The 15,101-nt window shown below is 45.2% G+C and overlaps 5 protein-coding genes across 8 annotated transcripts in view; 3 read left to right on the top strand and 2 right to left on the bottom strand.

Annotated features, from left to right (window-relative positions):
• Positions 1 to 251: 251 nt before the first annotated feature.
• On the top strand, positions 252 to 3,504 carry Ppat-Dpck (Bifunctional Phosphopantetheine adenylyltransferase - Dephospho-CoA kinase). The gene is made up of 3 exons (XM_064685650.1): positions 252 to 882; positions 949 to 1,295; positions 1,358 to 3,504. Exons 1-3 carry the CDS (start codon positions 336 to 338, stop codon positions 2,009 to 2,011), a joined length of 1,548 nt encoding a protein of 515 aa, XP_064541720.1. The 5' UTR covers positions 252 to 335; the 3' UTR covers positions 2,012 to 3,504.
• Txl (Thioredoxin-like) lies at positions 1,928 to 3,183 on the bottom strand. Its single transcript, XM_064685654.1, has 3 exons — positions 2,818 to 3,183; positions 2,461 to 2,744; positions 1,928 to 2,400 (listed from the first exon to the last, which is right to left on the bottom strand). The coding sequence occupies exons 1-3, from the start codon at positions 3,181 to 3,183 to the stop codon at positions 2,187 to 2,189; spliced, it is 864 nt and encodes a 287-aa protein (XP_064541724.1). The 3' UTR covers positions 1,928 to 2,186.
• Positions 3,363 to 10,513, top strand: LOC135430834 (calcium homeostasis endoplasmic reticulum protein). 4 transcript variants are annotated; one of them, XM_064685644.1, is made up of 13 exons: positions 3,363 to 3,504; positions 3,608 to 3,778; positions 3,835 to 4,202; positions 5,947 to 6,109; positions 6,383 to 6,455; positions 7,033 to 7,107; positions 7,828 to 7,904; positions 7,975 to 8,173; positions 8,231 to 9,313; positions 9,373 to 9,534; positions 9,599 to 9,976; positions 10,042 to 10,213; positions 10,322 to 10,513. In XM_064685644.1, exons 1-13 carry the CDS (start codon positions 3,483 to 3,485, stop codon positions 10,418 to 10,420), a joined length of 3,042 nt encoding a protein of 1,013 aa, XP_064541714.1. In that variant the 5' UTR covers positions 3,363 to 3,482; the 3' UTR covers positions 10,421 to 10,513. The 4 variants fall into 4 exon arrangements, 3 of the variants coding, with proteins under 3 accessions (XP_064541714.1, XP_064541716.1, XP_064541715.1); XM_064685645.1 differs by lacking the exons at positions 3,363 to 3,504; positions 3,608 to 3,778; positions 3,835 to 4,202; positions 6,383 to 6,455 and having other exon boundaries at positions 6,075 to 6,109; XR_010436685.1 differs by lacking the exons at positions 6,383 to 6,455; positions 7,033 to 7,107; positions 8,231 to 9,313; ... (2 more) ...; positions 10,042 to 10,213; positions 10,322 to 10,513 and having other exon boundaries at positions 7,975 to 8,117.
• A 7-nt stretch (positions 10,514 to 10,520) lies between these two features.
• Positions 10,521 to 11,724, bottom strand: beg (malonyl-CoA-acyl carrier protein transacylase beg). Its single transcript, XM_064685653.1, has one exon. The coding sequence runs from the start codon at positions 11,682 to 11,684 to the stop codon at positions 10,539 to 10,541; it is 1,146 nt and encodes a 381-aa protein (XP_064541723.1). The 5' UTR covers positions 11,685 to 11,724; the 3' UTR covers positions 10,521 to 10,538.
• A 2,903-nt stretch (positions 11,725 to 14,627) lies between these two features.
• The window catches only part of Ilp8 (Insulin-like peptide 8), a 1,843-nt gene continuing 1,369 nt past the window's right edge, over positions 14,628 to 15,101 (top strand). Inside the window, exon 1 of the mRNA XM_064685660.1 lies at positions 14,628 to 14,857. Coding sequence (XP_064541730.1) covers positions 14,846 to 14,857 — 12 coding nt within the window. The 5' untranslated portion in view covers positions 14,628 to 14,845. The remainder of the gene's footprint in view (positions 14,858 to 15,101) is intronic.

The raw sequence follows: 15,101 nt of genomic DNA, 5'->3' as shown, positions 1-15,101 counted from the left end.
ACTCACGGGCTCATTATCAAATAAAAGTTTCCTAATTCACTGCCTGTTACAAAATTAAGTTTATGTATTATGTATGCTTTTATATTAAATTAAATTCGCTGTTTTAAACTTTTAAAAATATATCTTGCATACAAATCGTAGCTATATTCGAAAATGATCAATTTTTGGTACCAAAAGTTTTGCTAGGTGGCAGCTCTGATTGAAATGCGATAGACTTGTCCAAAACGAGCAACATTTATCGATTATATTAATATATCGGTACGACAATAACAATCCCAGTCCAAAGTACACAGAGTACCGCGGTTAACTGGCTCAGCCGAAGGAAACACAATAAGATGGCTTCAACTGGACTGCTGGTCGTGTCCAACATCAAACAATTGGGCAAATCCTTGCGCAGCATTGAAAAATACGTTCACTCGCTGTACATACATTTAAATGTGCCAGCGTCAACGCCGCCGCCACCTGTTTGGGGTCGTCTTATATCACAGTTGTATGCGGACAGCAGCAGCTACGTGGGCACTAAGGTGGATCTGCGCGTGCTGGTGGCACCGCTCAAGGAGCATCAGGCGGCCAGCGCTCTGCAGCTATGCAAGCCCGTTGATATGATATTCTCGGACACACATCAGCCAGAGCTCTGCGACAGGCTGCGCAGTGCGCTTAACATAAGTCAGCCAACAATTTTTCTGGGGGACTCCAACAGTACGGACGAACAGCTTCCAGAAGCAGAAGACCAGCCGGCCAGTCATCAGATGTACCCGACAGTGGTATTGGGCGGCACCTTCGATCGCATCCATATTGGCCATAAGATATTCCTCACACAGGCCGTGCTCCGCGCCTGCAAGCGTCTTGTGGTGGGCGTCACCACGGCCGCTATGACTAAGGGTAAACTAACATGAACGGGCACTTTTCTTATCTCCCTTATCACTTATCACTTGCAACTATTTTTAGGCAAAATATTGCCGGAACTAATATTGCCCGTGGAGCAGCGTATCGCTGAATTGCGCGAATTCCTTTTAGACATTGATAATACCTTGCAATATGATATTGTTCCCATCGACGATCCATTTGGGCCGACTCAGCATGATCCGGACATGGACATGATTGTCGTGAGTGCTGAGACGCTGCGTGGCGGCCAAAAGGTCAACGAGATAAGGGCCAGCAAGCAGTTGCGTCAGCTGGATATCTTCGCAATTGATATCGTGGAGAGCAATGTACACGATGGCATACACGAGTCAAAGGTCAGCTCCAGCAACACGCGCATCGATCTGCTGGGCACACGTTGGCGCCAGCCAGAGGTAACTTCCTCCCACTTTTTCACTGCATTCAAAAGTTTCTCAACTGTAATTATTTTGAGCAGGCGCGTCCTCAGCTGCCCGTGCGTCCGTATATCATTGGGCTGACAGGTGGCATTGCCTCGGGGAAGAGCAAAATGGCCGAGCGTCTGGGCGACATGGGCGCCCATGTCATCGACTGTGATAAGGTGGCGCATGATGTATACGAGCCGGGTCAGACGTGCTATGCGAAGATCCTTAAGCACTTTGGCAACGAGATACTTGCCGCTGATGGGCGCATCGATCGCACCAAGCTGGGCCCGCGAGTCTTTGGTAATGCGCAAGAGCTGCACACGCTGAACTCCATCGTTTGGCCGGAGCTGATGGTGGAGGTGAATAGACGACTGGCTAACTTGCGTGCCGCTAACCAGGTGCCCAAGGTGGTGGTGCTGGAGGCAGCTGTGTTGCTTAAAGCAGGCTGGGAGCCCAACTGCCATGAGGTGTGGTCCATGATCGTGCCGCCCGAGGAGGCGATCAAGCGTGTCATGGAACGCAACAACCTCAGCGAGGACGAGGCGCGCAAACGTCTCGCCAGTCAAGTTAGCAACGCTGATATTGTGGCCAAGTCCCAAGTGATATTCAGCTCGCAGTGGGACTTTGATTTTACGCAGCGGCAGGCGGAGCGCGCTTGGCAAATGCTCAACAAGGAGCTGGATGGCCGAACGCACAGCAGCCTGTGATGGGCGATATTAATAATTGCCAGCTTGATTTGTTTTATTTGTTAGTTGTCATTGTTAATGCATTTCTATAAGTTTTTTTTTTTGCTTAATTTTAAGTCGAAAGTACAAGGAGCAAGCCTGGTTAATAAGATGGGGAAAACACTAGAACTTCAATTTAATATTCAAGCTAACCGATTTAGTGGCTTTCGCCCTTTTTGCCAGAGACACGCTTAAAGTCCGTCATCTTGGTTGTTATAATGGGCGAGCCTATAAAGCCAATATAATCGATTTGGGTTATGTCGCCACCCGATTGATTGTTCTTCACAAAGATCTGTATGTTTTGCACATTCTGGAATTTCACATAGCGCAGATTGACGGGGTTGCCGTTCTCCAGCTCCTTCTCGCCCAGGCTGCAAGTCACCAAATACAAGGTTAACATTTCCAATTAGCTGAATTTTGGCAAAACTCACGTCAGATCCTGCACGCTGCTCATGGATTCCGCCATGTCAAAGTCAATGGTTCGCGGCTGATTGATGAACAGCTTGACTTCCTTGGGTCCCAGTTGTGGGGGTGCCTTGAACTTCAGCGAGTGTATCTTGACGGCCTGATTAAAGGTTATGGACAAAATGAGCTGTTCATCGCAGTCGGACTGCAGAAAGCCACCAGCCGACGCCAGAGCATGCTTTAGATTGTGATCGTCCGATTCATTCAAGCACTCGCACTCCTGCTTCGAGATGAACGTATTGAGCTCCATCTGTGTGGGTGGGTGTGTGTGTGTGAGTCATGTTGTGAAAAACATTTGGAATGAATGAATGTGAAGCTCTTACCAATCCCTGGCCATAGTCTTCGCCGGCCTCCTCGGCGACGCCCGTGCCAATATGCTCCTCTATTTTGGCTTCCAAACCCATTATATTGGCGCCTTGAATACGGTCGATTTTGGTCCTGTTGCGATAGAATATGAAAGTTGGCATAGCAGAGACACCCTGGCCGGCGGCTGTGTCCTGACATTTGTCCACGTCCACTTTCAGGAATATGGCTTTGGGATATTTACTGGGAAACGTGTCAAACACGGGCGCAATCCTTTGACAGGGTCCGCACCATGTTGCTGTAAAGTCCACAACAACCAGGCGCACTCCTGCCTGAGCTAACTCCGCTTGGAAATGTGATTCGTCGTTAATAACACGTACTGCCATGTTTACTTTCTCAAAAATTGAATAAAATGCAAAATGACTGGCAGCTTTTACAAAAAGAAAAGCGAGTTACTCGATTTTCGCTCGAAGATTCTTCTCTCTATCGAAACCTATCGATAAACTGCGAATTGCAAACGCTCCAGCTCTAAATATGGCGTCTGAATAGAAGCAAGAAGAAGAGTGCTGATAAAAATTCTTTGCGGTCGCCGCAAAAAGTGATGAATTAATTGTTAAAAGTTATGATTATTTAAGCCTTAGCCTACAAAATAGCTAGTTTGTAAAAAGAAAAAATACCAAGCAAAATGGATGTTCAACCCCCAAGAGGTAAGCTGAACATTTGCAAAATCTTTGCCCACACACACACACATACGCACGTTGCAGAACGAAGCTAAAAAAAAATTGATGTGCTGTTTTACTTGTTTTACAGATGCAAGTTTACGCAATATAATTGATAAATTGGCCGAATTTGTGGCACGCAATGGACCCGAGTTCGAAGCAATTACCAAACAAAAGCAACAGAATAATCCAAAGTTTGAATTTCTCTATGGCGGCGAATTCGCCAACTACTATCAGTTCCGTGTGGCAGCGGAGCAGGCAAGTACGTAAGCGACAAAATTTCCATTTATTCCATTCTGACTGAATGTTTCTCTTTAGTGCTGAAACAACAGGGCGGCATGCCCACAGGTGCGCTCTATATGCAACAACCGCCGCCAACTCACGCACACTACGCGACGCAACAGCAGCAGCAGCAGTCGCAGCAGCAGCAGCTCACGCCGAACATGCATGACAATGTCCAGGACAGCATGCAGCAGGCGCAACAGAAATCTCAGCATATGTGGCCGCCCAATGCAGGTGCGAGTCCGGCAACCGGACCAGGTCCAGCGCCAGCAAATCCCCAGTCAGCGAACGGCAGTGCGCTTGCCATGAGTCTGGCCACACAATTGGATGCGATCAAAATGCAACAGAATACGCTGCGGGATCAGATTAAACAATCGGATGCGAATCTTTCCGCACAGCATACGGTAAATAACTATACTATTTGCTCTCTCTTCACAGGTGTGACTCCTCCTCTATAAACATGCATACATATATTTATTTTTGCCAAACATCTCGTGAGAGTTCTCCCTAAGGAAAGCAGCTTTACTTCAGTGTTGACTGCCGCTTCAAAAAGTAGCTGAATCCAATAAACAGGGTTGCGAAATTTCCACTGAAAACAGCCAAGTTAAGCTTGCAAATAGCTGAATTGTCAACACTGTTTTACTTTAATTGAGATTCCACCAAAACGTTTCCACTTTATTCTCAGAAAACATGCCTTTGGCTTTGGTCCTTTGACACTTGTTCGCATTGTTGTTCCCATTTACGAATGCCTAGAGAAAAGTAACCATTATCTATGGTTATATATTCAATATAAGATCCTGCTATTCAGTTCATTTTCAGGTCATTCCATTCTGATTCCTTCTCAACCACTTGACATTTACTTGAATATTCGTATTTTAAGATTGTATTTACACCTTTTTAACTTGCTCACTAAATGTGTAACTTATTGATGTAGACATCTGTACATATTATATTCCATATATAACATTATGGATGTTTCAAACTCCACGTCAAAAGAGCGCAGACGTGTAAAACCGAAATATTTTGTTGAAAATTTAATCCACGTACCTCGAGCCAGTTAAACAAATATTATGTATATCTATACAAATCTTCTTGATCCAGCAACAACTGTCCAGCACATGTCTGCTTATCTCATATCTATGCCAAAAAGTCTCGGCTCTGACGTTATCATTGCATTAATCCCCTTTTGGCCATTTATCGGATCGTTTTATTATAGCACATAGTTTCTTTATATAGTTTTTATGCAAAAAACGATTGTGTTTTTTTATGATATCGTGACTAAATTCATCAACTAGGAGCTTCAGAATGTTTCTCTCAGAGAAGCAATATCCTAACCACGTGGAACACAACTAAAATAGCTAAATAAATCGCAAATCTGATATATGTCCGCAAGATTGTGAATCTTCGGCATCACGAACATGACTTTGCCTTCTGGTTAATGCTATGTTGTGCTCTTTGTAGCATATTATCATTCGAAATTTAACTGATGTCCCATATTATATATTATTGTATAGTATGTAATTAAACCCCAACTTTTATATTTTCAAAAATATACAACAAATTCCTTCTACTAATTGAAACCTGTCAAATTTTCTGAAATCTTGCTATACCAAGGCTTTGTATATACCTTCAACTGGTCTGGTCTTCCTCTCCTGCTTTGCATCGGGGCATAATTTCCTTTTTTTTTTTTATTAATTCTGTGTGTGGTATTATTCTACAGTCCCTCGTCTGGCCCGAATATATTATGTGTATATATAATAATATATACTTTCAGCTTTTATAAAACTGCATTTAAACTTAATGAATCACGATTTACAATATGTTTATATTAATTTTTTAACTATCGAATTAACAATTTTACAATGCTACATTAAATTTTTGCTTTATTGTATATTTTTTGAAACATAAAACCTAAAAAAAAAAAAAAAAAAAAAATTAAAATAATACGAAACCACTCTTCATACCAACTGACAAAAAAAAAAAAAATACAAAAAAATGTGTATAAAAACAAAACGAAATCCTCGTTTATTGTCGCTCTTGAAATATGAAAACAAATCACAAAAATAAAAATCTTTATGCGCGCGCCCAAAAATAAACCAACGTCAAATCACCGAAACGAATGAAATGAAACGAATGTGAAACCTTTAGGCGCTGATGACACAAAAGACAAAGCAAATCGACGATGCGATGGCGGCGGCCCAGACGACGCAGCTGGACCAATTGGCCACCGAGCAGGGCATTGTGTTGAGGGAATTCGATGGCATCCTGCAGCCGATCATTGAGTCCTGCACCAAGGACAGCATCTCAGCAGGTAAATATATATATACATGTATATAGAACTAGCTAAAGCGAGTGCCTAAATCTAGTATTTAAATCTAACTAAATATAATATATACATATACATATGCGTTTACGTCAGTTAACTTTTTGAGCTAGACAAACTGCAAACGATATTCCAAATTTGAATAATTAAAAAACCATTTAAACTTTAAAAAAAAAAAACAAAATGATAAACATTTTCATAAACTTAATTTGCCCAGAGACAATGACAATATGAGTAACCCGTTTGATATTGCAATTTTAGGCAAGAACTGGATTTTACAGCATTCAACCGACAGCGCAAAAATCAATGTCGTTTTACAATATCTTTTAAAGAAGTATGCCTCAGTTTATATATAATTAATGATCTTTCAACATTTATTAATTACCATGTGTTTCTTTCTTTCAACGAGTGTTTAACGAGAAACAAAACGAAACGAAACGAACCGAAACGAAATCCAAATCGAATCGAATCGAAACGCATGAAATGCGATTACAAACGAAGCGAGAGAGCGATGTCTTGTGCAAGAGAGAGCGTGCGAGACGAGCGAGAGTCGTGAGAGCGAGAGTCGCCTGCTCGCTGAGTTCAGAAAAAAAAAGAAAAAAAATAAAAATTAATTCGTTGATTCGTTTTAAAAGAGAGACATATTGAAGATGCAACCGGGACTCAATAGTTATTTGAGTCTTGAGCGTAGTTTTAGGCGGCAATAAACAGTTGCTTAGTTGAGACACAACAAACACACACACACACACACACGCTCATAAACACACAGACACACACACACATACAATACTGCACACACACACACACACACACACACACAACAAACACTTTTGGCAAATGTTGTTGTGCGTACAGAAAAAAGAAATATGGACAAAAAAATATGTTTTTTTCGTTTGTTAATTTATTTTTAGGGCTTTGCTCAATGGTTCAACGTTTCAGCAAAAATTGCATCTTATATATTTAGTTAATGATATACTCCATCATTGGTAAGTTCGCAAAAAACAAACCGAAAAATAAACAAACTAAGTAACAGAGCGAAAATTATTTGAGAAAGACAAAGACTTAAAACCCTTGCAGACTTTAGGCTGGGATATCAACTAATAGTTACTATAGGATTTTTATGGTACTGTTGTCCGATATGAATATAATTTTAATTCACTTTTATATTCCCCGACAAAATTATAATCAAGGCTGGATGGGAACTCAACCTGTTGGAACTCGGAATTCCCATTTGTTTTTAATTATTAAACGAACCATAAAACATCTCCATCGGTCGCTGATGCTATTAGAGAATTATAGAAAATTATATATATAGAAAATTAGAGAATATAGCCCGCAATTTCTATATGAAAATAGTTAATATTTGCACTATTTTCAGGTAGAACGGGCAAATGTAGAGTAAAAAATTGAATGGGAATTAAGTAAACAGAAGATGTGTAAAGCTGGAAGGGATTTGGTTCAAACCGTGAATCGAGAAAGGAACTACACCTTAGGCCCAGATTATATAACACTCTGCAAGGGTATTATAAAAAGAAATAATAGTTTATAGGCAAGGCAAAACTTTGTTGCTTAGTTCAAGCGCAGACAGACAGACGGACAATCGGACGGACAGACGAACTAGCTTTGGGCTCCCGTCCAGCTGAGATCGTTAGAGCTTTGCGAGACGCAGGCACACGTTTGTTTAAGCGCCAAAATCTATTTTACAGCATGCGCAAAAATATCAGCGATTTGAAGAACAGCCTCGAGAATGTCGTAATACCGATGTTCTGCAGCGCGGACTTGAGTAAGCATCCAAGCAGAGCCTACTTCCAATTTACAACGCCATACTAATTGCTTGATTTCTTTTTGTCCAGTTGCCAACAATGATCAGCGCCAGAAGCTCTCCAAGCTGCTTTCGCTGTGGGAATCGAAGGCCAAGTTCTTTGATGCGTGCGTCATCTCCAAGCTGCAATCGCCGGACTCATCCATGCAGGAGTACAAAACGAATCTGCAGAACACGCACCATGAAATTGTCGCGAAATATACGCAGACGACAAAGGCCACGCTGGACAAGTGAGTGGGAGAGTGGTTTAAATTGTAATGCAATTCAAACAATATTCCCGCTTACAGCTATCAGAAACAGCATCAGATTTTTATGCAACATGCCACGCAACAAATAGCCCAATTGGAGCAGCAGAAGCTGCAGCTCGAAAAACAAATTCTCGTTGCACAAAAGGCACAGCAGCAGCTCCAGCAGCAGCAGCAGCTCCAGCAGCAGCAGCAGCAAGCGCCTGGCACGCCCCAATCGAAATCCATACCTTCTCTGATGGCGCAACGCATTGCCATGCCCGGCGCGGATCAGGAGCATATGCACACGCCGCCGCCGCCGTCGTCGTCGTCGTCAACGCACGATCATGCGCAGCCGGGCAACAACATCTTCGCGGGCTACCAGCAGCAACCACAGCCGCAACAACAGCAGCCGCAGCAGCAGGCGCCGCCGGGCAACCACTATGTGGATCCACGCGGTCCAAACTTTTTCATTCCGGACATGTCAAAGCCGCCGCCAGGTTTTCCAGCGCCCATTCATGGTCAGGTGCCGCCACAGCAGCAGCAGCAACAGCCGCAGCAGCCACCGCCCAACCAGTACAATCAGCTGCCAGTCACAGCTGGCGATCCGCCCGTGGATTTGGGTGTGCTGAATGCAGCGATACAAGCGGTAATGCAGCTGCAGCATCATCAGCAGCACCAGCAGCGACATCCCGACGAGCAGCTGCAGCAGCAGATGCAGCTGCAACACCAGCATCATCAACAGCAGGCGCAGCAGCAGCCGCCGCCCTTTGCACAAATGCCGCTCAATAATCTGGGCCAAGCGGTTGACCCTAACGTAGACATGGGCGCCCTCAATGCGGCCATAAATGTTGTGCTGCAGCAGCGGCCGGATGAGACGCTGGGCGAGCAGCTGCCCCATACGGACTGTGATCTAGACGCCGCTGAGCAGTCCATGCTGCCGCAGGAGCCGCAAGTGCCGACAGCGCCGTATTATGATCTGCCAGCCGGTCTAATAGTTCCACTCATACGGCTGGAGGACTACAACTACAAGCCGCTCGATCCGGCGGACATACGTTTGCCAGCGCCGGCGCCGCAAAGTGAACGCCTCACAAACGCATTGAATGCCTTCTATGCGGCGCCCTCGCACGATCGTCCCCGGGACAAGTACGTAGCTAATTTAAAATTATCCCAAGCGAGTTTAACTAATTGTTTGCAACTTACAGCGAGGGCTGGGAGAAGCTGGGCCTGTACGAGTACTACAAGGTGAAGAATGCGGCGCGCAAGCAAAAGGAGGAGGAAATCAAGAATGGCACGCGCGACAAGTCGCGCTCGCCCAGTCCCATTCTGCTGGAGAAAGTCAAGAAGAGCAACAAGCGCTGCTATCGGTGGGTCAAGATTAATCAGCATTCGATTCAACAATTATTTTATATAAATCCAACCTGCTTTCAGCTCCAAAAGTCGAAGTCGCTCACGTTCCCGCACGCCCATCAGTCGCAATAAATCCCGCTCACGCTCCAAGTCATGTTCCGAGGAACGCGCGAATACGCCGCCGCCGCAGCGCAATAGGATTGGCGGAGGCGGAGGAGCGGGTGGTGGTGGCGGCGGCAGCAATCGCAAGGCGCGCAATCGTTCGCCTCGACACGAACGGGACAGTAACACGCGTGAGAATCGCGCGGAGCGGATCAATAGCAACACCAGCAGCAACAGCAACAACAACAACAACAACAATAATAATAATAACAATAATAGTAACAGCAATAATGGCGGAAATGCAAACAATTCCAGACGCGTGGAACGCGACAGATCGCCCACGCCGCCCAGTTTCTTGTGAGTGCTCCGCTAATCCCAACACCTAAACCTAATGCATCTTCTGACTCTTCTCTTTCTTGCAGTGGCAGCAGCTTTGCCAAGCCGCAGGAGTTCATTGAGGAGACAAATAAGGGCCATCAGATGCTCATGAAGATGGGCTGGGGCGGCACGGGCACCGGCCTCGGCTCCAAAAGCCAAGGCATCGACACGCCCATTTCGGGCGGTGAGGTGCGCGATCGCAAGGACATGTACAAGGTAATCGCCAGAAGATCTCCATATGATTAATTTTATAACTTATTCAAATACAAATAAATATTGTAAATTGAAATGCAATTAACATTTCTCTGTTTCTTGCACTTTTAGGGCGTGGGCAACAACCTGAACGATCCGTTCGAGAGATTCCGCAAAAACAAAGGCGCCGCCTTCGCGCATCGCATGAGCACAAGAGATTACAAAGCCTAGAGGCGCCTGCCACGCCCCCTTCAACTGGTGTCGCATTTCTGTTCTTTTCCTTCTTCCGCTAGCCAAGAGAATACATTTTTTTATATAAAGCAATATCGAAACTTTTTTTATTATTAAATCACGCGACCACATTGAATGCCGTCTGGGCAGCCTTGGCGTTGACCTTCTCGAGCACCTGCAGCAGGCCCTTGCCGGGACCACACTCAAAGGTGCGCGGAAAGTCGACGCCCTGTTGCCGCTCGTAGAGCTGGTGCAGCGTCTGCTCCCATTTCACGGGTCGCACAATTTGCTTGGGCAGCTGGCGTAGAATGTGCGTGGCATTTCTGTACGGCTTGCCGTCCACGTTGGAGTAGACGCGTATGATCGGATCCTGTAGGCGTATCGACTTTAGAGCCTTGCTAAACGGCTCCACGGCGCTCTCCATGAGCGGCGTGTGGAAGGCTCCGCTGACAGCCAAACGTTTCATGCGGCGTATTTTCAGCGCCTTGGCGTTCTGCTCCAGAAACTCGAGGGCCTGCACGTTGCCCGCCACGACCTTGCAGTGCGGATACATGTAGTTGGCTATGCCGCAATAGGGTGACTCCACGCCGTTGTCCAGGCACCATTGCTGCGCCTTGGCGCAGGCCTCGCCCAGATTGGTGTCCGGGCCGTAGAGTGTCATGGCCATGGCGCCTGGCGCCAGATCGCAGGCAGCCTGCATGGCATTGGCGCGTACCTGCACCAGCTGCAACGCCTTGTCGAAGGGCAGTGCGCCCGCATAGACAAGCGCTGTGATCTCGCCCAGACTGAAGCCGGCGGCTGCCACACAGCTCTCGATGGCTTTGGGTCGCTCCTCGCGCAGCTGCTCCAGGGCGGCCAGCGACGAGACGAGCACGGCTAGCTGTGCGTATTCGGTGCGATTGAGCTTCTCGCGGGGAGCCTCGAGACAAATCTTGAGCAAATCGTATTTGAGCACCTCGTTGGCCAGCTCAAAGATGCGACGAGCGCCGGGAAAGCGCAGCAAATCCTTGGCCATGCCCACGTACTGTGTGCCCTGGCCGGGAAACAGCATCACGCTCGTCTCCTTGGGATCAACGGCCGGACGGGTGGCGCTCTGGAGAGGCTCCGCGAGTTCATTGAGCAGCTGCTGTCGCTTGGCTGCGCTCGCATCCGGCTGTGTAGCTGTTGCCTCTGGCGTTTGGTTGCTGCTGCTCCAGCGGCACCAGCTCCAGTTGCCCGGCAGATTGGTTTTACGCACGAAATGTCGTGTTTTTGCGCCGAGCATAACTTGTTTTTTTCCTATTTATATAAAAAACGCGGCCTAAAATGAATGCAAAACAGCTGTTTGAGCTTGCCCAAACTAACGCTAGATGGCGCCAGCATTGGCTGCGCAAGTGGCGCCCTACAGCAGACGTGTCTGTCAGCACGCCTGTTGGCCGTTTCTTTTGAAATACTTTCGATTTCAAATGCGCTGAACTTGATTTATGTTGGCCAAAACTAATATTGGCTATGACTAAGTTGCGTTTTTTGGTCAATTCCATTGATGGACATTGTTGTTGTGTTACTCATCGATTTGTGGCATTGAATACATCTTAGTCATGTGCGTCTGTCTCTGCGCACGCGTTTCTTATTAATTAATTCGGCGCTAGAAAGGGCATAAAAATGTCGGTTTTGTCGTTAACGGCCTGTTGCTTATTAGAAATGCGAGCATTCCTTGGCCAGTTGCAGAGTTTCTTGAACTTGAGCAGAACCGAAAAAAAAGGGAAATGAGAAGATTCTTTAGCAGACCGGTAAAGGAGGATGGCAAAGAATAAACGGCAAATTGTATGAATGCGCCGGCAAAGTCAGACGCGGACGTGACGCACACCACTTTCGCCCTTAGTTCAAGGAACACGCCTGCCGCAACAACAGCAGCAACACAACGATCCCAGCAGACATTGGCCCTCCTTTCAGCTCGCTCTGTTGCCAAGGACCAAGCTCGTCTAGACACATCAGAGCGCGAGCGCCGATAAAGCTGAAGATGATGCCGATGATGCTATCTAATAGAACGAGAACCAGTTTGCTTTTGGCTGCCGAAAAAACCGACAAGAGAAAAAAAAAACCGATCCAGCAGTTCGCGCGGACACATTTGAAGCGGTAGATGAGTAGATGGCTGCGCTGGCCAGGTACAAGAATGAGATAGGAGCATAAATAAGATCGTTGACATGGGCAAGTGGCGTGGTCTTTGCTTTTTTTTCTTCTTTCTTTTTTTTTTAATTCAGGTTGTGAAATACGTAGCATATGCAAACGCGCGCGCGCACACACACACACACACACACACGAACATGTGTGTTTGTATTTATGAATGAGACTGGGTCCAGGCTGGATCTGGAGCTGTTTTAGACCACAATAACAACTGTAAAGCGAAAAATGATACAAAAAAAATGTTAATCTAATGAAATGCATACTTTAGTAAATGCCAAAGCAACTTTTTTATTCACATTCTTGCTCGTTCTGCCTTGAGACATGCGAATTATACAAGCATATGTCTATATGCCATATATGCATATTTATGTCTACAGATATTTTGTGTATTCTTGAATTTCAGTGTTGTTTTTCACAGTACGTGCCGCCGTTACCGTTAGATTTTGAACAAACTTGCAAATACAACAGGAGCAGAACAACAACACGTACCAGCACATGCCATACATAGTTGCCTATGTGTGTATGTAAGCATGTATGTGTGTGTGTATAAAAAGTATGCAAAATTGCAATTGCGTCTTATTAAATGCGCACGCATTGCGCATACGACCCGTTTCCGCATGAGCAGACCAGCTAAAGAAGCCAAGAGACAAAAAAAAACTCGGCCGAAAGTGTACATTGACCGGCATCAACCACCAGCACTGGCCAAAAATATAAAACACGCATGCGCAAGTACCAATAAAAGCTTTCATGTAAAATTAGAACAGCAAATGCAGCAAAAGCAAATTTTGACGTCGGCCATTAAGAGAAACCGTTAAGCGCTCAATGTCAGTAAAACGTCAATGCTGCTGCTGCTGCTGCTGCAGCAGCAAGCACTTGCTCTGCTCTGCTCTCACGTAAAATGCTAAATGTAAAGCAACAACAACACAAAACCGCTTATTCCGTTACGTCGAATATTAAATGCTCTTACAGACACACGTCTCAGAAGCGGTTTTATGCAAATTGTTCTTATGGGATATAGTAGATATATCTATCCAAATAATCTATACACTGCCTGCAACAAAAAAATATAAATCTTTGCAAAGTTTCATTCAGAGATTTTCCTTCTAAGCGTTACAAAACCTGCGAAAAAATAAAAATACTCTTAACTTAGCAAGGGTATAAAAAAGCGAGAGTGCATTTGAGATGAGAGGGAAATTATGCAGTAAGCGCTGTTGTTGGCCTTGCTCTGCTGGGGCGTTGCTATACCATGTGAAAGCACTATGATCCACACATATGCAAATGCTATGTGTGTGTGTGATCATGTACATGTATTTGCATATTTATGTTAATCTCACACAATGATTAAAATGTTTTATATGTATGTAGCGTATAATGCGCAGGCGTAAAGCTCGTGACGCAGATATGCTGACCAAAATATGTTTATGAATGAAATGCCCGTAGTATACAAATTCACACATGAACATATTTCACCACGGCCAGCAAACGTGTGTTGCCAACGGAATTCCCCTAGCAACAAGGTAAACTCAACTGTGGGGCAGCCGCCAAGAGCCAGCCGCTAGCCACGCGCTGGCGCTCACTTTCTCCCACAGGTTGACCGCCAGCAGCAGCGCCGGCTTCCTCATTACATTATTATTACAAAATTAAATTTTCAAGGTGTTTGATTACATGCCGCCGGCACACGCTGTAAGCCATTATCAGCCCCAACAACAGTAAAAGCCGTGCATGAATCGGCGCAAAAGGCAATTCTGTTGAAATTGCCCTTGGCATTGGCTAAGCACACCAAATAAGAAAAAGGGAAATTATTTATTTAATTGGCATCCTTTCATGTCTGACGTCGGTGCAGTTCTAAGCACAGATTGTTATTTCTTACTTTTGTTTTAATGAGCTTAAATCGCGGCGCCGGCGCGCCTTTTCGCTTACGCATGCGTTCGCTCTCTTTACTCCTACCCAGGGGCGGGCGCACACACGCGCTCATGAGAACCCGAAGCTGCTCCTGCGCTCTGCCCCTGTTTTTGCATACGTATAAAAGCTAACAACTTTGGGCGAAGCTTTCATTTGAGTTCGCAGCTTATCAGGTGACGGGTCGGTGGTTGTTTGTATTCAAGTGTTCGCTCTTCTGTTCGTTTAACCGCCAAACACTTTAATAATAACACGTATACGACAAGTTCGCCAGTGGGGCAGGTGCAAGTGCATGTGAATTGTTGAAAAAACTTAAATTTAGAATTGGAATTTATAAAATAAACAACAACAACAACAACAACGATGCGCGTAAAGGTGAGTTGCAATAAATATAGAACAAATGCAATTATTTCGAAACTGTTAAAAAATCCCACAAAAGGCAATTTAAAAGTTAATCTTGCAAATTTCCCACTATTTGTGCAATATGTGCGAAATAGTGGTCAATTTACAGCATAAACGTTTAATTGCCTTTTATGGCTAATATTGAGAGTTGTCGCTGCTGGTTAAAGAGGGGTGTGTACCATGCAAACCTGTCCACAGCCAGCAAGATCACCTGTAT

Source organism: Drosophila montana, unplaced genomic scaffold, assembly GCF_035044405.1.
Source record: "Drosophila montana isolate Dmon_TW-CO22-7 unplaced genomic scaffold, ASM3504440v1 contig_3083_1, whole genome shotgun sequence".
Taxonomy (NCBI): Eukaryota; Metazoa; Arthropoda; class Insecta; order Diptera; family Drosophilidae; genus Drosophila; species Drosophila montana.
Note: the sequence above shows the minus strand (reverse complement) of the source record. Positions and strands in the feature narration are given on the sequence as shown.